The 22,530-nt window shown below is 43.8% G+C and overlaps 2 protein-coding genes across 2 annotated transcripts in view; one reads left to right on the top strand and one right to left on the bottom strand.

Annotated features, from left to right (window-relative positions):
* The window catches only part of LOC146963162 (uncharacterized), a gene marked incomplete at its 5' end in the record, with an annotated part of 77,281 nt that overhangs the window by 49,787 nt on the left and 4,964 nt on the right, over window positions 1-22,530 (bottom strand). Inside the window, 3 exons of the mRNA XM_085767932.1 lie at window positions 6,554-6,727; window positions 21,785-21,958; window positions 22,053-22,226. Of these exons, the coding sequence (XP_085624058.1) occupies window positions 6,554-6,727; window positions 21,785-21,958; window positions 22,053-22,226 (522 nt within the window). The remainder of the gene's footprint in view (window positions 1-6,553; window positions 6,728-21,784; window positions 21,959-22,052; window positions 22,227-22,530) is intronic.
* On the top strand, window positions 420-3,094 carry LOC146963163 (bifunctional peptidase and (3S)-lysyl hydroxylase Jmjd7-like). The gene is made up of 4 exons (XM_085768150.1): window positions 420-793; window positions 880-956; window positions 1,629-1,788; window positions 2,837-3,094. The coding sequence occupies exons 1-4, from the start codon at window positions 625-627 to the stop codon at window positions 2,923-2,925; spliced, it is 495 nt and encodes a 164-aa protein (XP_085624276.1). The 5' UTR covers window positions 420-624; the 3' UTR covers window positions 2,926-3,094.

Raw genomic sequence — 22,530 nt, forward strand, 5'->3', positions numbered from 1 at the left:
AGCAGCACAGGGACACTCCACTAAGTTACAGTTCAGTCTATTATATTTTATTCTGATACCTACACACTGATACATAGTGTATAGTATTTAATATTGTGTATTTGCTATTTAATGTTGTATACAAAGCATTTCATATTCAATTTAATGTTTCATATTCATATAATCCATATAAAGTCCCTATATACTATCTAATGCAATACAGCCTATATAATATCTGATATTGTGTATACACAGTATTTAACGCATTGTGTTCAGCAGCTGATGAACACCAGGTGTCAGGCTGCTGGTGTCTGTCACTGTCACAGGTTCAGTCTCACCTCAGTCGTCTTCCTCTTTACTCAGGGAAGTTTCCTGACGCCGTCAACTTTGGGGTTCGGAGAAGAGAACACAGTCACCTCCAGTGAGATCTGAAACACACACACACACACACACACACACACACACCAACTTTCTGTCTTTCTTTTATTATGGATCCCCATTAGCACTGAAAGGCGTGGCTATTCATCCTGGGGTCCAGTACACAACTCACACAACTCACAATAGACACAATAGTTCACCTACAGAGTCGTCAGGTACATCACACAGGAAAATATAAAATAAAATACTATTTAGCAGTGTTTTACAATGAAAAAGAAAAGGGTGTATCATTTTATTCTTATATTATATATATATATTAAACAGCTTTTTAAACTCCCAGTGCACAAAGATCACTACGAGAACCTTTACTGTGTCATTTCTGGAGAGAAGAACTTCATCCTGCTGCCGCCCACAGACCGCCCCTTCATCCCCTACGGTAACCATAGCAACCGCCATTCCGTCCGCCTTTAGTGTCCACGATGGTCACCAGTCACCATGGTAACGGTCTCGTCTCTCGGGCAGGTGTGTACCAGCCGGCTGTTTACCGCCAACGGGACGACGGCGAGTTCGAGTTCGTGGATCAGAGCGGCGCTGAGAAGGTGCGTGGTGCGTTCAGGTGTGGTCTGTTGATCTCAGTTCTCTGCTCCAGTTTAAAGGGATAGTTCACCCAAAATTCAAATTTCACTCATTATCTACTCACTTTCATGTGGACTAAGAGCTGTGAGAAGTTTCAGAGTCCTCCGTGGCTTCTCTGAGTTACGGGGGTGGGGGGTCCGCGCAGCAGTATTTGTCCATGTAATGGTTGTGAATGGATACCAACTTTCTTTGTCCAAAAAGACACACCAAAAAATATCCAAATACCTCCATAGTGCTCGTCTGTAATGTCCCTCTTGTATTGAAGCCCCAACATGAGAAATTGTTCAGCCGGATTTGACTTAAAATATAGACTTATTTAATTTTTTTCGGAACAATTTCTCATGTCGGGGCTTCAATACAAGACGGACATTACAGACGAGCAGTATGGAGGTATTTGGATGTTTTTTGGTGTGTCTTTTTGGACGAAGAAAGTTGGTATCCATTCACAACCATTATATGGACAAATACTGCTGCATGGACCCCCCCGTAACTCAGAGAAGCCATGGAGGACTCTGAAAATTCACAGCTCACAGCTCTTAGTTGACATGAGGGGGAGTAGATAATGAGTGAAATTTGAATTTTGGGTGAACTATCCCTTTAAACTGTTTAACCCCCTCCCCCCACCGCCTCTCCAGGTCCCGTGGATCCCTCTGGACCCTCTGGACCCCGACCTGGAGCGACACCCTCAGTACCGGAGAGCTCAGCCCGTCCACTGCAGCGTGAAGGCCGGAGAGATGCTGTACCTGCCGTCGCTCTGGTTTCACCACGTCCGACAGTCACACGGCTGCATGGCAGGTAAAACAAGCCCCGCCCCCCCCTCGCCCCCCCGCCAATCACACGCTGCAGGTAGAGCACTGGAATAAGAGAGTAACGACACGCATTGGTCCAATGGAAGCGCCTCCTGGTGGCGGAATATGGGTTTTGCAAAAGTGCCCAAGAATGGACATCTCTGCATTGTTGGTGAATGAGCAAGTGTGGTGTTTTCAATAATTTAAAGGGACAACCAGGAGTTTCTCCTTCGGCAGAACGAAAAATTCTGCGACAATAAAAAAGTCTGATATTAATGTGGATGAATCTCCGTTACCACTTGTTAATGGTCCATTTTAGATAAATCTATGGTTTTGTCTCTATGGTTATTTTGTTATTATTAGTGGTGGTGGAAATGCTGGGCGAGCCGACCAGCGTTTCTTTACTTTCGGTTTCGTGGCGAGTCATGAGAATAACGCCGCCGAATCTCCGCTTATGGTGGGAACTACGACGGTATGTGATCGTCTTCCAACCTCTGACTTTAATTCTTGATGAATGAAAACATGAGTCTGTCTTGCGCCGGTCAAAGAATTTCACGGTGCGGAGGCTCATAAATGTAGTGAGAAAACACTTCGCTTTAACAAAACTCCTCGTTGTCCCTTTAAGGACATTTCTAGATCACCCACGTTAATAGCATCATCATGGACTCCTTACAGATAAACATTAACACATAGGCTAGTAAAAAAAAACAGTTTTCTACATGAATTTTTCAATCTACATTTTATAATTAAAAAAATAGGCTATAAGTATAATCTGATATGACCAAGACGCCTAAAAACAAAAACACGGCCGTTTTCATCAATTTACAAGCAAGTGGGCAACACACATACATTGGAGTGAATGGGTTTTCTGGGCGCTGTTGCAACACCCATATACTGCCACTAGGGGGCATGAGGCTTTAACCACGGGAGTCAATGGAAGTGTCGTTACTCTCTTATTCCAGCGCTCTAGCTGCAGGTAAATCCTCTTCTTCCTCTGAGACAAACACATCAGCAGTCAGAGTGGTAACGTGAGGTGTTGTGTCTTCTCTCTGCAGTGAACTTCTGGTACGACATGGACTACGACATCAAGTACAACTACTTCCAGCTGCTGGAGTCGCTGTGTGAGGTCACAGGGGGGACGTGACATCACAGCAGCTGAGTGACGTCACGGTGACGGACAGTGAAACAATGAAACTGAGCTGAGGGACGATATTAAAGGTCATTAAACTCGGTGTGAGACGTCCTGATTGGCTCTGGTGCATGCTGGGAACCGAACTGGTGCATGATGGGAAAATCAGGACAGGTGTGGGACTAACAGGATGGAGACGATGACCCCTGAGCTTTGTATAGATATGTCCACTGAGCTCAGGTGTGTAACGGACCAATCAGATCAGTGTGTTCACACCTGTGGACCTGATGAAGATGCTGAAGATCAAGAGAAGCAATCAAGATTCAAGATTCAAGATTCAAAGAGTTTATTGCCATGTCAACAAGTAAAATCAAGTTGATAGGAATGTGTCTTGGTTTTTGCTCTCACAGAGAAACAATACAGTACTCCCACCACATACACCACAATAAATAATACACACAATGCCGTACAATGCAATGTACGGGGAGGACAATACCCAGCAGCGTCACATTCAGCATAAGTGGCAGTGCGAGGAGAAAGTGCGAAGTAATTAGTGCAAATTCAAATGTATGATGGCTTGGAGGTAGGTGCTGTCTCTAAAGCGAGATGTTCTACATTTGATACTTCTATATCTCCTGCCTGATGGGAGGAGATTAAAGAGGTAGTGTGCTGGGTGAGAGTGATCTGCTATAATTTTATTGGCCTTTCTGATGAGTCTAGTTGAGTAAAGTGATGTAAGTGAGGGAAGTCTACTGCAACCGATGATCTTGGAAGCTTGGCGCACTACCTACCCTCTCTAGCCGGGTTTTATCCTGTGTGACCGTACCAGACCAGCATGGAGAAGGTGAGTATGCTTTCAATGGTAGACCTATACTGTAGAAGTGGGTCAACCAAGATGGCGCACGCTCTGCTGCGACAGCGCTGACTGTACTCGCTCCCGTCCGTGCTCAGAAAACTCAAAGCACTCCACCTACTTGATAAGAGCCAGTCCTCCTCTACTGCTCCGTATGCTCCTACACCAGGATTTCAGTCACCAACAACCAGACCTAATTAACACGCATCACGCACCTTGCCTCCAAAATCACAGGTCGTCCCACACCCAACCTCACACAACTGAACAATAGATTCATAAGACACTTTGCAATCTCAATAGAACAGGACAATACACACCAACTCAACCAACACCTCATCCCACTGCCCCCAGGTCGTAGGTATCGGTCACTTAAACTCAGAAAGGCTTGCATGGGACAGAGTTAAATCCCTGCAGTCATAGCCACCGTAAACAACAGACCCGTTGACATTCTCCTCCTCTCTCTTGTCCGTCACAGTCAACGTTTGTGCCATACACTGTTCGTGATAAGTCTGCTTTTGTGTGCTAATGGTCTGATGTTCGGTTTTGCTGCTCTGTGTGTTTATTTGTATAATGTCCTTCATGTAAATGTACGGCCGAGTGGAAACAAATTTCCCTTCTGGGAAGAATAAAGTCTAAGATGAAACGGAGCATCAGGAGGAGGACGGAGGTGATTTAAGTGACTGAACGAGGACTGGTGGTTTAACAGCAGTTTTGGAAAACAACCTTTTCCAAAGCCGGTGCATATTCTCATTTTTCCAGGTCATAGTATTTCAAAGGAGGTTAAATCGAAAGCAACTGGACTTAGTTATTTGTCTAGGAATAACTAAGTCCAGTTGCTTTCGCCTTACTGAAAATTAAAGCTTTTCCTTATTTATTTAGTGAGTTGGCTTCAATACCAGTATCATCAACCTTATTCTTGTAATAAAACTGTTGTGGTACAACAGTAATATTGTGACTAACAATTTGTGTTTTGTTTTTTTATTAAACCAATGTTTGAAAAGGGCATATTATTTGTAAATTACCTTTAAAATAGTCAAGGGGAAATTATGTTTTATGATGATTTTATAGATGTATACAGTAACGTCTGTGTGCCTCTTCTTTGCCACTTCTCCTCACTGGTACCTCGTGACTGTGACTATACCCAGGGGCCTCCGTTACACATATGACACTAATACAGTGAGTCTATATGTCTGGTCTCCATGGTGATTGTAGAAGTGAAAGTCTGACAGAAACATCCAATGTCATTTGTTAATTTAATGTGACCTCACTTTGACTTCAGCAAAGGAAGGGACAGAAACTGTCTGTGTGGACATCCTACACTGAACAGGATGCTCTGATTTACATGGGACAGTAAAGGGATCACACTTAAACAACTCGCCCAGCAGGAGAAGTCAGTGGTCCACATTCAGAGCCAGATGGTTCTGAAAACATTTGGACGGACACAACAGAATCAACCTGGATATTTATTTACTAAACGAAGATGACAGAAGTTAATTGATAAAGAGTCTGGTCCCTTCTGATCCAGTGGTCAGGGTTTTTATGACAGTCGACATGTGTTTTTCTGATCCATAAGTGTCAGTGTTCAAAACTGTGACGTGGTGAAGCTCTGTTTAACGTTAAAATGTAGGGGGCGGAGTCAGGAGGAGAACAGGAAGTGAATGTGAAACCATGGTGATGAATGAAGCAGTGAGAGCTGCTGACTCAGCTCTGTGATGGACACCACTGTCATGAAGACATGGAGGAGAAGAACCTTGTATTCCCTCTGGACAAGAACATGAAGACCACGAGACTTCAACCGTCTGAGTCCAACTCGTCTTCACAGTCAAAGTCATTTTATTGTGAAATTCCCCCAAACAGGAAGTTCCTCCTGAGCTGCAGCTGTGACACTGAAGAGGAACCGGAGACGATCTTGATGAGCTCTAAGTCCAGACTCACTGATGATGACCTGTCAGGGACGATGGTGGACTGGACACACACACACACACACACACACACACACACACACACACACACACACACACACACACACACACACACACACACACACACCCCTCACTCTCTCACCATGCCCTGTAGAGAAGAAGAAGGAGAAGGTTTAGGGAGGTGATGAACTCTTCAGTGTGTGATCAGCTGTAATGTGTCAGTGTGTTCCAGCTTCTGATTGGCTGTTGACATTTGATAGAGAAACTTGTATTGATCATGTATTGAGTGAATCTGCTGATCAGTTGAGTCAGAACAAGAACAGCTGATGGTTCATATTGATTCTGGTGAACAAGGAGTTTTCTACAGACTCAGTAGAGTGACAGGTGAACCTCATTGTTCCTGTTTGACTCAACACCTTTACCTGTAACTGGATCACTGATGATTGACACATTGAAGCTGCTGCAGCGTTTTCTGTGTCTGTGACGTCAAATATGATGTCATATGTGATGTCACATCCTGACAGGTTCACCTGCTGCACTTTACTCTTAACATTTTATTTTACTCCCACAGTCATCAGCTGTGGAAACAGCTACAGATCAGACTCACTGCAGAGTCTTCAGTCGAAAGTCTGGACTCTCCACAAGATCACGAAGCTGCTGCAGAGCTGAAGAAGAAGAACTCAGGTTGTTCCAGCCCAGGTCCAGTTCTCTCAGGTGGGAGGGGTTGGACTTCAGAGCTGAGACCAGAGAAGAACAGCTGATCTCTGACAAACTACAGCTCCACAATCTGAATAAAGAATAAAAGAAGATGAATAATAATTGATCAATGTGTCCTGATCTCTCTCTCTCTCTCTCTCTCTGAACTGACCTCAGAGTCTCCAGTCTACAGTCTGGACTCTCCAGAAAACCACTCAGATCCTTCACTCCTGAATCCTTCAGGTCGTTCTCACTCAGGTCCAGGTGTCTCAGGTGGGAGGGGTTGGACTTCAGAGCTGAGGCCAGAGAAGAACAGCTGATCTCTGACAACCCGCAGCTCCTCAATCTGAATAAAGAATAAAAGCAGTGAGTTGAGGACAAAGCTCCTTGTTGACAGTGTTTAGTGTCTCATCATCTGTTCAGAGCTGAAGAAGCTTGAAGTGAAACTAAGTGAGTGGTCATGTGACCAGAGGCTGTTTCACACACAGGAAAGGTCTGCCCGATGCGGGATTCGATCCAGGGGGCGGCCGCTTTAACCACTGCCCCACACACCACCCCAAGTAAACTCCTTTAATGTCATGTGACCATGAGCTGAAGCTTCCTTCCTGTGGAGCCCAGTGTTGATGTTCATGAGCCTCAGTGTCTCCACAGTGGGATCATCAAGCCAACACTGTTATCTGAGCTACAGGACTTTTTTTTTTTTTTTTAAGTATATTTTTCGGCTTTTTGCCTTTATTTGATAGTGATGACAGTAGAGATAGACAGGAAATGGGGAGGCAGAGAGAGGGGGAATGATACGCAGGAAAGGTCTGCCCGACGCGGGATTCGAACCGGGGACGCCTGCGGCGAGGACTGTAGCCTCTACATGGGGCGGCCGCTCTACCCACTGCGCCACGCACCGCCCCTGAGCTACAGGACTTTAACCTGTCCTCTCACACCATAGATATATATAAGAACTAGATGACTCACCCGCAGCTGTTTCCCAATGACAAAGCGTAGCCAGTACGGCGGCCATCTTGGTAAGGTCAACTCTCTCCCTCAGAGCATTGAGCCTCTGCTGCATGTTCTGCTATAATGACCATAACTTGCTCAGTTTTTGTCCGATTTCAAAACGGTTTGATTTTTATGAACGTTTATGCAGTTATGATGCAGCATATTTAGAATCACGGATAATTTTAATAATGTATTTTTTTTTGTAAAAGTAACATTATAGTGACATTATGCAAATAGTTAAAGTAATAGCTACATACTGATTTATTTTTCACAGAGTTATGAATCGTTTTTTTAGTGGAGATGACTGGATCACCATCTACTGCACTGTAACTGCAGCCAGAGTCAGAGCGAGTTGCCCGTCCTCATATGGCCGACTGTGAGCTACGCCTGCATGTAGTCCGATCTACCCCCTTGTCTCACACTGGGAAGCTGCTTTGACCTTTGACCCTGAACCAAGCAAAGAGGGAAAACTCAGATCTACATCACATCTGCTCAGCTTCAGCTACAGTGGCTGATCCAGCTGTTCTGTTAGCAGCTTCATCTGAGAGCCAGATCATCATCATCATCATCATCATCATCATCATCATCATCATCATTTCCAGTCAGTGAACTCACCTCAGAGTCTCCAGTCGACAGTTTGGACTCTCCAGTCCAGCACACAGAACCTTCACTGATGAGTCACTCAGGTCGTTTTCACCCAGGTCCAGGTGTCTCAGGTGGGAGGGGTTGGACTTCAGAGCTGAGGCCACGACTTCACACTGACTCTCTGAGAGTCGACAACCACCAAGTCTGTGAAGAGAGAAAATATGAAACGTTTCAGAATGAGATGAGATGAAAGCTGCAGTAAAAACACAGTTGATGCATCTGATGACAGGACGTGATGATGTGATGAACATCTGAGCTTCAGTTCATCTTCTCTCACTTTGATCCTCATCACTCACAGCTTCAGTCTGAGGCTCTGTTGACTCTCAGTGACTCTCAGTGAGTCTGTGTTGTGTTGCGTTGCTTCATGAGCTTTTATCTTGAGCTTCATCTCCTCTCTTGGTTTTCTGGTAGGAGTGTGTTAGGTAACACACCTGTCAGTGGCTCTGACCACACTGAGCCCCTCCCCCCCCTGCTCAGGAGGTGAACTGGTTATAGTGGACCGTGTCTACGACAGACCGGTGGGTGAACTGAGCTGAGCTCCTCCTGCTTCAGCATCACTCTGGTGTTCAGCAGCAGATCAGTAACACAGTCTCTGACAGTGAGAACAGGGAAACACTGACTACACTCAGTCCTCTCTGTGATGCTTTCAAGGACAGACAGACGATGTCTTCTCTTCTGTTGTTACTGTTCACTGTGCTGCTGTAATACTGCAGGATCCTCCACTGTGGGATCAATAAATATACCAATACCAATCAATAAACACACAATAATGAACCATTACACACTTGATGCTACTGTGGTGGAATAAAAAACTTGATGCTGTCTTTACATGACATTGTTCTTGTTGCTACAACGAGTACCTCTCTTAGCCCTGTTGCTCCGGGCCTAGACTGCTGTTTCCCATGATGCACTGAGGGCTCACTCTCATTACATCATCTCTTTATTGTTTGGTCCCTGGACGTCCCATGTTCATCAGGACTTCAGTCTTCCTAGATACAGACAACAGCTTCACTTCTGTCTAACTCTTCATATGCTCTTCACACCTGTCACCTGAGTCAGTGTGGGCGGAGTCTGAAGATGACATCACCTGATGACACCGATCAGACTGCACAGCTGCCTCTGAGACACTAAAGGGTTAAAACTATGGTTCATGTGCAGTCGTACTAACACCTGGAAACGCTGAGGTGGAAGATTGGAATAAAACCTAAAACTCAACATAAAATCTTCAAAATAACTGTTAATTAAACTTTAATTAATTAAACAGCAACGCAAAATGAAAATAAATGTATTTGAACTTGACTACTGATCAATAATTATATTGATCATGTCTGGACTCACTCAGCCTTCCTGCAGTTCCTCACAGCTGGGATCAGTCTTGGTCGTCCCTCCTCTGATGTGTTGTACTTCTTCAGGTCAAATTCATCCAGAACCTGCTCTGACATCTGCAACATGTAGGCCAGAGCTGAACACTGGATCATAGAGAGTTTCTTCTTTGATCTGTTCTCTGACTTGAGGAACTGTTGGATCTGCTGGTGAACTGACTGGTCCTTCATCTCCGTCAGACAGTGGAAGATGTTGATGCTTCTGTCAGGAGAGATGTTTGTCTTCCTTATCTTTTTCAGTTTGTTGATGGTTGTCTGGATGGTTTCTGGACTGTTGTCTGTCTGACCCAGCAGACCTCCTAACAGCCTCTGGTTGGACTCTAGAGAGAGGCCATGAAGGAAGCGAACAAACAGGTCCAGGTGACCGTTTCTACTGAGGAGGGATTTCTGCATGGCTCTCTGCAGGAAGTTAACCAGGGTTAAATCAACATCTTTAGTTCCCAGGAACTTCTTGAGGACCTGTGTGTTCCTGTTGGTGAAACAGTGGAACATGTAGACTGCAGCCAGAAACTCCTGAACACTCAGATGAACAAAGCAGTAGACTGTTTTCTGGAAGATCACACTCTCTCTTTTGAAGATCTCAGTACAGAGTCCTGAGTTCACCAAGGCCTCTGTGACATCCAGACCACACTGCTGCAGGTCTTCTTGGTAGAACATGATGTTTCCTTCCTCCAGCTGTTCAAACGCCAGCCTCCCCAGCTTCAGAAGAACTTCCCTGTCGGCCTCCGTCAGCTCCTGTGGACTCGTCTCATGTCCTTCACCGTACTTGTTCTTCTTCCTCTTTGTCTGGACCAGCAGGAAGTGTGAGAACAGGTCCGTCGTGGTCTTGGGCAGCTCTCCTCTCTGGTCTGTGGTCAACATGTGCTCCAGAACTGTAGCACTGATCCAGCAGAAGACTGGGACTTGACACATGATGTGGAGGGTCCTGGACGTCTTGATGTGTGAGATGATTCCTCTGGACAGATCTTCATCACTGGACCTCCTCCTGAAGTACTCCTCCATCTGGGCGTCAGTGAAGCCTCGGACCTCTGTTACCCTGTCGACACATGTAGGAGGGATCTGATTGGCTGCTGCAGGTCTGGAGGTGATCCAGACCAGAGCCGAGGGAAGCAGATTCCCCCGGATGAGGTTTGTCAGCAGCACGTTGACTGATGACGTCTGTGTGACATCAGACACAACCTCCCTGTTGTTGAAGTCCAGTGACAGTCGGCTTTCATCCAGGCCGTCAAAGATGAAGAGGAGTTTACAGACAGCCAGCTGCTCTGCTGTGACCTTCTGTAATGTTGGATGGAAAACATGGAGCAGCCTGAGAAGACTCAACCGCTGATCTCTGATCAGGTTCAGCTCCCTGAACGCAAGCAGAACCAGCAGACTGACATCTTGGTTCTCCAAGCCCTCGGCCCAGTCCAGAGTGAACTTCTGCACCGAGAAGGTTTTTCCAACGCCAGCGACGCCGTTGGTCAGAACCACTCTGATGGGTCTCTGTTGGACAGGTGAGACTGTAGAGACGTCCTCTCTCTGTTGGACAGGTGAGACCGTAGAGACGTCCTCTCTCTGTTGGACAGGTGAGACCGTAGAGACGTCCTCTCTCTGTTGGACAGGTGAGACCGTAGAGACGTCCTCTCTCCGTTGGACAGGTGAGACCATAGAGACGTCCTCTCTCCGTTGGACTGGTAAGTCTTTAAAGATGTCGTTGCACTTGATTGGAGTGTCATGGAGGGTCTTCTTCTTGGACGTTGTCTCCAGCTGTCTCACCTCATGTTGGGTATTAACCTCTTCACTCTGTCCCTCTGTGATGTAGAGCTCAGTGTAGATCCTGTTGAGGAGGGTTTCACTTCCTGTTTCACTTCCTGTTCCCTCAGTTCCTTCAGTCACTCGTTCACATCTGCTCCTCAGACTGATCTTATGTTGATCTAAAACCTCCTGCAGACCACGATCTGCTGAGAGAGAAGAGACAGAGTCAGACTGAAGACAGAGAGTCTGACAATCTGATCAGATTATTTTCATCAGCTACAGAAAAACTACAGACAACAAAGAGAAGGTTTGAATCATCATCTTAAATGTCAGTGCTGTGTGATGGAACAATGACTCTGGAGAAAACAACAGGTCCTGGTTTCACAAATGACCACATCAGCAGTAGAGATGCACCGATTGCAAAATTCTTGGCCGATACCGATTTCCGGTTTTAAAGGAGGTCTGACCTGCCAAAACCGGTTTTTCCTTTACCGATTTTCTATCTAAGAAATAATTATAATCATACATTAGACACCATATTTGTTTGGCTTGAGTACCCTTTCCCAAATTTAATACAAGTACCCTTCTCCCAGACAACATTTTGTTTATATAACTGCAATTAAAACCACAACTAGTGGTAGGCTATATGATACTATCATAACCCCCATAACAACAGGTCCTGGTTTCACAAATGACCACATCAGCAGCTCTGATTGGCTGTCTGCAGCTCACCTCTGGTTCTGGGTCTTTTTCCACACTGGGGACAGGAGGGGGGTCCTGAAGAACCAGACTGGTCCCAGTCTGAGGTGAAGCACTGTCTGCAGAACCAGTGTCCACAGCTGGTGGAGACTGGATCCTTCAGGACGTCCTGACAGAGACCACAGCAGGACAGCTGCTGGTCCACAGAGACACCACTCCTCTTCCTCCTGTCAAGACATTTCTGGATCAACAACATGTCACAGCTCCACATCTGAGCTCTGATTGGCTGCTGACAGAGTGTGTGCATGTTTCTGTCTCTGAGGTTTGTTGTGAACCTTCAGAGTCTGATGGATCTGGTTTCTGGTTTCTCTCTGTTTCCTTCACATGAGTCTAATGACTGAATCTTCTTCAGCTCAGTTTACAGTAGAAACGTCTCTTACCGTGACTCTGGAGGTCCAGGTACAGGTTCAGTACTGAACCAAAGAGGTTGACCCATGGACTGGTCACTCTTCATGGACAGACAGGTGGGTCCAGGTCCAGGTCCAGGTCCAGGTCCAGGTCTGAACCAAAGAGGCTGTCCCATGGACTGGTCACTCTTCATGGACAGACAGATGGATCCTGGAGACTCTGCTCTCAGTCTGCAAACACAAACATGTTTTTATTGACATCACATTGATCACTGACCAGTTCTCTGATCACAGATGCATTGTGGGAAGTCTCCAGTGACGTCAGTGTCCAGCACCACACACTGTAGTGAAGGATGGAAGCAACACAGCAGCATCATAGACAACAGTGGAGAGTCAGTCAGTCATTAATTGGGTCCAGTGTCCAGCTGCTGAACATCTGTCTCACATCAGCTCTACACAGGATCACACACTGACACTGACTCAACATCTGGATCTACTGGATCAACATATGGATCCACAGGATCAACATCTGGATCCACTGGATCAACATCTGGATCTACCTGGACACCAGTCGCCCCCCTACAGCCCAGGGTTAGGGTTAGACACATAAATAATTGAACGCCTGCGTTGAGGACTGTAGGCTCTACATGGGGCGGCCGCCTTAACCACTGCGCCACGCACCGCCCCAGAGACAGGTTTTAGGTTCGTATCAGGTTTCTTACTGTGAGTCTGAAGGTCCAGGTCCAGATCTGAAGTTTTCAGGTTCAGGTTTGGAGCAGTCACTCCTCGTAGACCAGAAGGTGGGTCCAGATCTGAAGTTTTCAGGTTCAGGTTTGGAGCAGTCACTCCTCATTGACAGACAGATGGATCCTGGAGACTCTGCTCTCAGTCTGTGGTTTGCAAACACAAACATGTCAGTCATTACAGTATTTTCCAATCGCTAAAACACAATTTTGCAAACTAGGCTGGTTTTAACAAAATACTGAACACAATTCACAAAACCACACATAACACTCAAACTGCAAAATACCTGATACATCCTGCAAAATGAAGCACTAGACTCAGGATGTGCAGCAATGCTAATGACCCTGGGTTTAACTGCAGCATTTGACACTGTTGATCATATTGTAGGACCCTGCAGTCACGTTTGGAGCGACATGTGGGCATTAAAGGGTCAGCCCTCATGCTGATTAGGTCATACTTGACTGATAGGAGCTTTTCTGTGCAGTTGGGCAGTTTCTCTTCTATTGTGCCCCCCCCCCCCCCTCCCCCCTCACACACGAGTGCCACACGGTTCAATTCTAGGCCCCCTGTTATTTTCATTGTACATGCTGCCTCTGGGATCTATCTTTCGTATAAAGCACGACATATCCTTCCATTGTTATGCGGATGATGTGCAGATCTTTCTCCCTCTTCAGCTGTCCTCTAAGGATCCTCTGAAATCTTTTCTAGCTTGTCTTGCTGACGTCAAGAGCTGGATGAGCCTGAGCCAACTTAATCTTAATGAAAATAAAACCTAGGTTACTGTATTTGGCCTTCCAGAAGGCTGTTTGCACTCATTTGATGGTCAGGATCTCCTTGCTCTTAAAACTACTCCCTCTATTAAGAGCCTTGGTGTAACTTTTGATTGCAACCTTGGTTTTAGGAAACAAATCAACACAGTGGATAAAGGGCCTTTTCACCAAATTCGTATTTTATCAAAAGTCAAGGCTTATTTATCTTTTAATGACTTGGAAAGAGTTATCCATGCCTTTATATCATGCAGGCTCGATTATTGTTATTCCTTAGTTGGTGTTCTGCACCAGCAGCTGCAGCTGGTGCAGAACGCGGCTGCTCGCCTTTTGACCGGCACAAAAAACCATAAACACATCACACCTGTTCTGGCCTCCCTCCACTGGCTTCCCAACCGCTTTAGGATTGATTTTAAAGTGTTATTAAATGTTTTTAAGATTTTAACTGATCTGGCTCCTTAAGTCCATAATCCAGCCAGAGATCTACGGTCATCCAGTAAGTTGTTGCTGGATGTACCTAGATCAAAATTGAAAACCTACATGTTAGACATGCAGGATCCATGGAGAGGTTTAAGTGTGCTTTAAAAACACATCTTTTCTCCTTGGCCTTTGGATCCACAGATATTTGCAAACACAAACATGTCAGTCATTTCCAGTTTTTTCCAATCGCTAAAACACAATTTTGCAAACTAGGCTGGTTTTATCAAAACACTGAACACAAGGGGCGGTGCGTGGCGCAGTGGTTAAGGCGGCCGCCCCATGTAGAGGCTACAGTCCTCAACGCAGGCGTCCCCGGTTCAAATCCCATGTCGGGCAGACATTTCCTGCATGTCATTCCCCCTCTCTCTGCCTCCCCCTTTCCTGTCTATCTCACTGTGCTATCAAATAAAGGCAAAAACGCCAAAAAATATACTTAAAAAAAAAAAGTCCATGTGCATTTTTAACATAATCTTGCACTGTTGTTTATGATTACTAGCCGTGCACGTATGCATATCCGTATGTGTATACGTTCGTATATGTGCATGTGCTACATGCATTTGTGTTAGTATGTGCGATAATATGCATGTTTTCTTGTTTCTTGTACATGCATTCTTTTTGTTTTTGTCTCTGCTCTGTAAAGCACTTTGGATGACTGTTACAGGTATTTTTAAACTGTGCTATATAAATAAAAGTGAACTTGAACTTGAACCAAAACTACATAGCATCATCACTTCATTCATATGACCAGATGTTTGTCTAACTAACTACACACTGTTGGACAGAATGAAAAGCACTCTCATCTTTAGCTTTGTCGTAAAACTAGTTCAAAACACATGCTGTTGAAACATTTATCTTTTTATTTTTCACCAAACCCACTGTGTCAGCTGGCATAAACACTCTATGCGGTTGTTTAGGGCCACAATAGTGGCTGGGCGCACACACACACACACACACTCAGCTCTGATAGAGACAGTTTGGAGGTTCAGGTTCGTATCAGGTTTCTTACTGTGAGTCTGAAGGTTCAGGTCCAAGACTGAAGTCTGGAGGATCTCCTTTGAACCGGTCACTCTTCATAGACAGACAGACGGACCCTGGAGACTCTGGTCCGTCCTCCTCTTCCTCCACATTAACACTCATCCTCAGGACTTCAGTCGGTCTGAGAGTGAAACCAGAAACACACACAGTCTGATCACCTGTCACACACAAATACACTGAGGACAAACTATCATCACTGTCTCACAGTTGTTGACCTCCACCACTCAGAGTCCTTTCACATTAAATCCATGTTTATCCAGTCACTACGACCTTTGACCTTTGACCTCTGAAGTTTTCTCAGGTCCTTGAGTTCAAGTTGATGTTTGTTCTGAATCTGAAGAAGTTTACAGTCGAGGTCAAACTGAGACAATGTGATGACGTCTGTACGGACTACGTCTGACTCTTCTTCTCTCCACAGTCCACAGAGACAAACTGACTCTGATGCTTCAACAACAACATTGATAACAAATAATAATAATAATAATAACAACAATAATGATAATGTTGTGTTAACACGCACTTGTCTCTGACTTCAGTTTCTCTCCTTCTGCTCCGTTCATTCTGAAATGGCGTCTGAAATGTTTTACTTCCTCTTTCTGTGTTTACAGGAAATCATTGTTCAGTTTTAAGCGCGTAGTTGCAGAGAGGAAGTCTCTTTAATGTGCTGACGTCTGTACGGACTACGCCTGACTCTTCTTCCCTCCACAGTCAACTCAAACTTTATTTACAGAGCGCTTTCAAAAGAACTGAAGTTGACCAAAGTGCTGTACAGATCACTAAGAACATACCATCATTTAAATACTATAAAATACATAAGTAAAGTGCAATAGAATGCAAACTAAAAATAAACAAATAAAATAATGAGTAAGTAAAAGACAAATGAGTCAACTCAACTGAATGCCAGGGAGAAAAAGTAAGTTTTTAGGGAAGATTTAAAGACTCTATTGACTCTGCAGACCAGATGTGTCATGGCAGCTAAGACTCGGTCAACGTTTGTCTTCAGCCGAGGTTTTGGGCTGAGCAGCTGTTTGGCTCCACAGTCCATAGAGACAAACTCTGTCTGACACTTCAACAACAACTACAATAACATTAATAATAATAATAATAATTTTGTGTTAACACTCACTTGTCTCAGGCTTCAGTTCCTCTCCTTCTGCTCCGTTCACTCTGAAATGGCGTCTGAACAGTTTCACTTTCTCCTTTCCCTCCCCTAGTTGATGACAGAGAGATAAAGTAGAAAAGGGACCAGAGCTACCACAAGAGGGGACTGTGGAGGTACAATTTAGACGCACAACATTCTCTCAAAACGTGTTATCAATCCAAGGATGCTTGGAACGGAACAAACTACCCAATAATACTAGAGAGTGTCCGACTTTTAGGACTTTTAAAGCACAACTTAGAGACTGGATATTAGACAAACAAACTTGTGAGCACCTGTATCATGCTCAGTCTGGATCCTTCTTGTTTCTTGTATGTGCAGCTGTTTGTCTATGGCCAGTGCGTGTGCAATAGTGTAGTCAGTGTGCAATCATGTAACCATAAAACCATAAAGTAATCATATTTAGTCTGAGTGTGTGTAATTGTATGTTTTATAATTTAACGAATCATGTCCAATCCTCCTGCAATCATGTAAATCTACTTATTTAATATTTGTTATCTATCGGTCCTCTGTTGTTGGACTTTTTACGTCATGTCACGTTTTATGTTTGGGGATTAAATCTAGCAACAGTGCTAAGTCCGTACTCGTGTACTCAGTGTCCATCAATATGCATAAATAATAAATAATTAAATAAATAAATATAAACCTGCTGGATATCTGTTAGTATTACACATGTATGAACAGATGAAACCCAGTGAGCTGAGATCCAGCTGTGGTAGAACAGCTGCTGAGAGATTTAAAGAGACAGCAGCAGCACAGGGACACTCCACTAAGTTACAGTTCAGTCTATTATATTTTATTCTGATACCTACACACTGATTCACACAGTGTGTGGTATTTAATATTGTGTATTTAGTATTTAATGTTGTATACAAAGCATTTAATATACTCCATTTAATATTTAATGTTTCATATACATATAATCCATATAAAGTCCATATATACTACCTAATGCAATAGATAATATCTGATATTAGTATGTACATAGTATTTAACGTATTGTCTTCAGCAGCTGATGGTTGTGTCTCCTCCTGTTGGTCACCAATCTGAACTACACATGATCATCATCAATCTGCTGCTCTGGGCTGCTGTTACTTCTATATTTAATTTAACCCTGGTCAGTGACCCCACAGCTGTAAGTAATCATTTATTATTCATCTCTAATTGATCACACAGGAAATCTTCCCTGTAAACTGTTTTCTTGTGTGTAACAACATCTCTGTCCTGGGTGAGGGATCCCTCCTCTGTTGCTCACCCTGAGCTTTCTCCTGGTTTTCCCTGTTAAAAGGGTTTTCCATGGAGTTTTTTCTCAGTGGATGTGAGGGTCTAAGGACAGAGGATGTTGTTGTGATGGGATGTAAAGCCCTTTGAGACAAACTGTTGGTAAAAACGGGCTAGAACTGTAAGAGTCATCTGCCCTATGTGTACTGAGTTTACTAAATGTAAAGTACATATGCGAATTATAAGTATTATATTTTATCTTTTTTTATTATCTAATTGTATTCTGTTCTTATTCTTTTATTTTAGTAATATTTTTTATTTATCTTTGATCCTCTCCAACTCCTTTGAATATCACATTTTTTATTGCTTCTTCTTTACTATTAAGGAGTTTGTAACAAAAAAAATTCCTCTGGAGATCAATAAAGTAATTCTGATCCTGGCATTAAGGCAAGGCAATTTTATTTGTATAGCCCATTTTTACAGTTTGTCTCAAAGGGCTTTACATCATTATAACATCCTCTGCCTTTAGATTTCTGATTTTGATTCTGAAGACTGATATGACCAAGACACCTAAAAACAAAAACACGGCCGTTTTCATCAATTTACAAGCAAGTGGACAACACACATACATTGGAGTGAATGGGTTTTCTGGGCACTTTTGCAATACCCACATCCTGCCACTAGGGGGCGCATGAGGCTTTAACCACGGGACTCAATGGAAGTGTCGTTACTCTCTTATTCCAGTGCTCTAGCTGCAGGTAAACCCTCATCTTCCTCTGAGACAAACACATCAGCAGTCAGAGTGGTGACGTGAGGTGTTGTGTCTTCTCTCTGCAGTGAACTTCTGGTACGACATGGACTACGACATCAAGTACAACTACTTCCAGCTGCTGGAGTCGCTGTGTGAGGTCACAGGGGGGACGTGACATCACAGCAGCTGAGTGACGTCACGGTGACGGACAGTGAAACAATGAAACTGAGCTGAGGGACGATATTAAAGGTCATTAAACTCGGTGTGAGACGTCCTGATTGGCTCTGGTGCATGCTGGGAACCGAACAGGTGCATGCTGGGAAAATTAGGACAGGTGTGGGACTAACAGGATGGAGACGATGACCCCTGAGCTTTGTATAGATATGTCCACTGAGCTCAGGTGTGTAACGGACCAATCAGATCAGTGTGTTCACACCTGTGGACCTGATGAAGATGCTGAAGATCAAGAGAAGCAACCAAGTTGGCGCACGCTCGGCTGCGACAGCACTGACTCGTTCTACTCGTTCCCGTCCGTGCTCAGAAAACTCAAAGCACTCCACCTACTTGATAAGAGCCAGTCCTCCTCTACTGCTCCATATGCTCCTACACCAGGATTTCAGTCACCAACAACCAGACCTAATTAACACGCATCACGCACCTCGCCTCCAAAATCATAGGTCGTCCCACACCCAACCTCACAGAACTGAACAATAGATCCATAAGACACTTTGCAATCTCAATAGAACAGGACAATACACACCAACTCAACCAACACCTCATCCCACTGCCCCCAGGTCGTAGGTATCGGTCACTTAAACTCAGAAAGACTCGCATGGGACAGAGTTAAATCCCTGCAGTCATAGCCACCGTAAACAATAGACCCGTTGACATTCTCCTCCTCTCTCTTGTCCGTCACAGTCAACGTTTGTGCCATACACTGTTCGTGATAAGTCTGCTTTTGTGTGCTAATTGTGTGATGTTCTGTTTTGCTGCTCTGTGTGTTTATTTGTATAATGTCCTTCATGTACGGACGAGTGGAAACAAATTTCCCTTCTGGGACGAATAAAGTCTAAGTCTAAGATGAAACGGAGCATCAGGAGGAGGATGGAAGTTAGTCACAATATTACTGTTGTACCACAACAGTTGATTTTGGATTTCATAATAAGAATTAGGTTGATGATACTGGTATTGAAGCCAACTCACTATGACTTCTTCCAAAAAGCCTGATAAATAAGGAAAAGCTTTTATTTTCAGTAAGGCAAGCTGAAAGCCAGTTAACTGAAAGTAAAGATAAAGTTGTTTAGAAAAAAGAGGGTGAAAGGTGAAAAAAGAGGAATTGTTGTTTCAGATCATCTCACACTGGTTTCTCCAACATGACGATTAGTTCACTGGACTTGTTTTTTTAATTAATAAACTTTATTTGTTCTTAAATAATGGGAAATCACAGAACAACATGAAGGAAAAGAACAAATTACACAAATATATATAATGCTAAGGGTATGAAAAAAAACTGTATATTAAGATGGTAGAAAAACATTACATTTGGAGCACACATTTATCGTCTTTATAGTGTTTGTGTTGCAAAGTTATTGATTTAATATAGGAATTGATCTCTTTTTTAAAGACACAGAAAGAGGGTTTTACTTTTAATACTTTACATTTGTGGATATAAAATAGGAATATGATAAAATAGAGGGGGAAAAATCGTTATCAAACTCTCCTATAGTTTGACAAACCAAATATTACATCATAAAGCAAAGTACAAAGGCATTATAAATGTGGTCCAATATAAAACAACTGATGCCTTACCATAAACTCTGAGTGTAATCACCAGAATAGATGGAAGACAGTCTCTTAGTGTAGGTTACAAAAAGTGCAAGATACAGCAATGTCCTTGTTAAATCTAACTATAAAAGATTTGACAGGATAACAGTGATTCATGATTTTAAAGGAAGTTTCCTTAATCTTGTTAAGGAGTAAATACCTGTTAGGTGAGTTCAATGGAACATGAACATGTGGACCACTGACTTCTCCTGCTGGGCGAGTTGTTTAAGTGTGATCCCTTCACTGTCCCATGTAAAACAGAGCAGCCTGTTCAGTGTAGGACATCCACACAGACAGTTTCTGTCCCTTCCTTTGTTGAAGTCAAAGTGAGGTCACATTAAATTAACAAATGACATCGGATGTTTCTGTCAGACTTTCACTTCTACAATCACCATGGAGACCAGACATAATAGACGCACTGTATTTGTGTCACATTCAGAGCCAGATGGTTCTGAAAACATTTGGACGGACACAACAGAATCAACCTCAATATGTATATAAACTAAGATGGAGAGAAGCTGCAGCACAAAGACGATTAATAATCAATACAACCGACAGTTAATTGATAAAGAGTCTGGACACTTCTCCTCCTTGTCATGAAGACATGGAGGAGAAGAACCTTGTATTCCCTCTGGACAAGAACATGAAGACCACGAGACGTCAACCGTCTGAGTCCAACTCGTCTTCACAGTCAAAGTCGTTTTATTGTGAAATTCCCCCAAACAGGAAGTTCCTCCTGAGCTGCAGCTGTGACACTGAAGAGGAACCGGAGACGATCTTGATGAGCTCTAAGTCCAGACTCACTGATGATGATCTGTCAGACACACACACACACACACACACACACACACACACACATACACTCTCTTACAATGCCCTGTAGAGGAGAAGAAGGAGAAGGTTTGAGTCCAACTCTTCAGTGTGTTTCAGCTTCTGATTGGCTGTTGACATTTGATAGAGAAACTTGTATTGATCATGTATTGACTAAATCTGCTGATCAATTGAGTCAGAACAAGAACAGCTGATGGTTCATATTGATTCTGGTGAACAAGGAGTTTTCTACAGACTCAGTAGAGTGACAGGTGAACCTCAACACCTTTACCTGTAACTGGATCACTGATGATTGACACATTGAAGCTGCTGCAGCGTTTTCTGTGTCTGTGACGTCACATGATGTCATATGTGATGTCACATACTGGCAGGTTCACCTGCTGCACTTTACACTTTACATTTTATTTTACTCCCACAGTCATCAGCTGTGGAAACAGCTACAGATCAGACTCACTGCAGAGTCTCCAGTCGAAAGTCTGAACTCTTCACAAGATCACGAAGCTGCTGCAGAGCTGAAGAAGAAGAACTCAGGTTCCAGTTGTCCCTCAGGTCCAGTTCTCTCAGGTGGGAGGGGTTGGACTTCAGAGCTGAGACCAGAGAAGAACAGCTGATCTCTGACAAACTGCACTTCTTCAATCTGAATAAAGAATAAAAGAAGAAGATGAAATGATTGATGATTGATCAGATCACACACCCATAAGATCTACAACAGTAACTGTCAGTGAACTGACCCCAGAGTCTCCAGTCTACAGTCTGGACTCTCCAGAAAACCACTCAGATCCTTCACTGCTGAATCCTGCAGCTTGTTGTCACTCAGGTCCAGGTGTCTCAGGTGGGAGGGGTTGGACTTCAGAGCTGAGACCAGAGAAGAACAGCTGATCTTTGACAACCTGCACTTCTTCAATCTGAATAAAGAATAAAAGAAGAAGATGAAATGATTGATGATTGATCAGATCACACACCCATAAGATCTACAACAGTAACTGTCAGTGAACTGACCCCAGAGTCTCCAGTCTACAGTCTGGACTCTCCAGAAAACCACTCAGATGCTTCACTGCTGAATCCTGCAGCTTGTTGTCACTCAGGTCCAGGTGTCTCAGGTGAGAGGGGTTGGACTTCAGAGCTGAGCCCAGAGAAGAACAGCTGATCTCTGACAAACTGCACTTCTTCAATCTGAATAAAGAATAAAAGCAGTGAGTTGAGGACAAAGCTCCTTGTTGACTTCTTCACAGAGAAACCAGCACACACACCCCTGCTTATTATGGGATGTTGGCTTTTAATGTTTCACTACAAACACCACAGAGCCTCAGGAAAGAGTAGGAGCCACCAGCTATTGATTATAGATCAGTTATTGTCTGACACATTACACGTGTTTCTGTAGTTAACTGGACTAAAAGCAGAGAAGAATACAGACGTCACCATGACGACCCTCAGTGTGGATCAGTAGCCTATAATATCACAGCTATCAAATCAAATC

The sequence above is a fragment of the Trachurus japonicus genome, chromosome 22, assembly GCF_045865225.1.
Source record: "Trachurus japonicus isolate A0001 chromosome 22, Traja_1.0".
In the NCBI taxonomy this organism is placed as follows: Eukaryota; Metazoa; Chordata; class Actinopteri; order Carangiformes; family Carangidae; genus Trachurus; species Trachurus japonicus.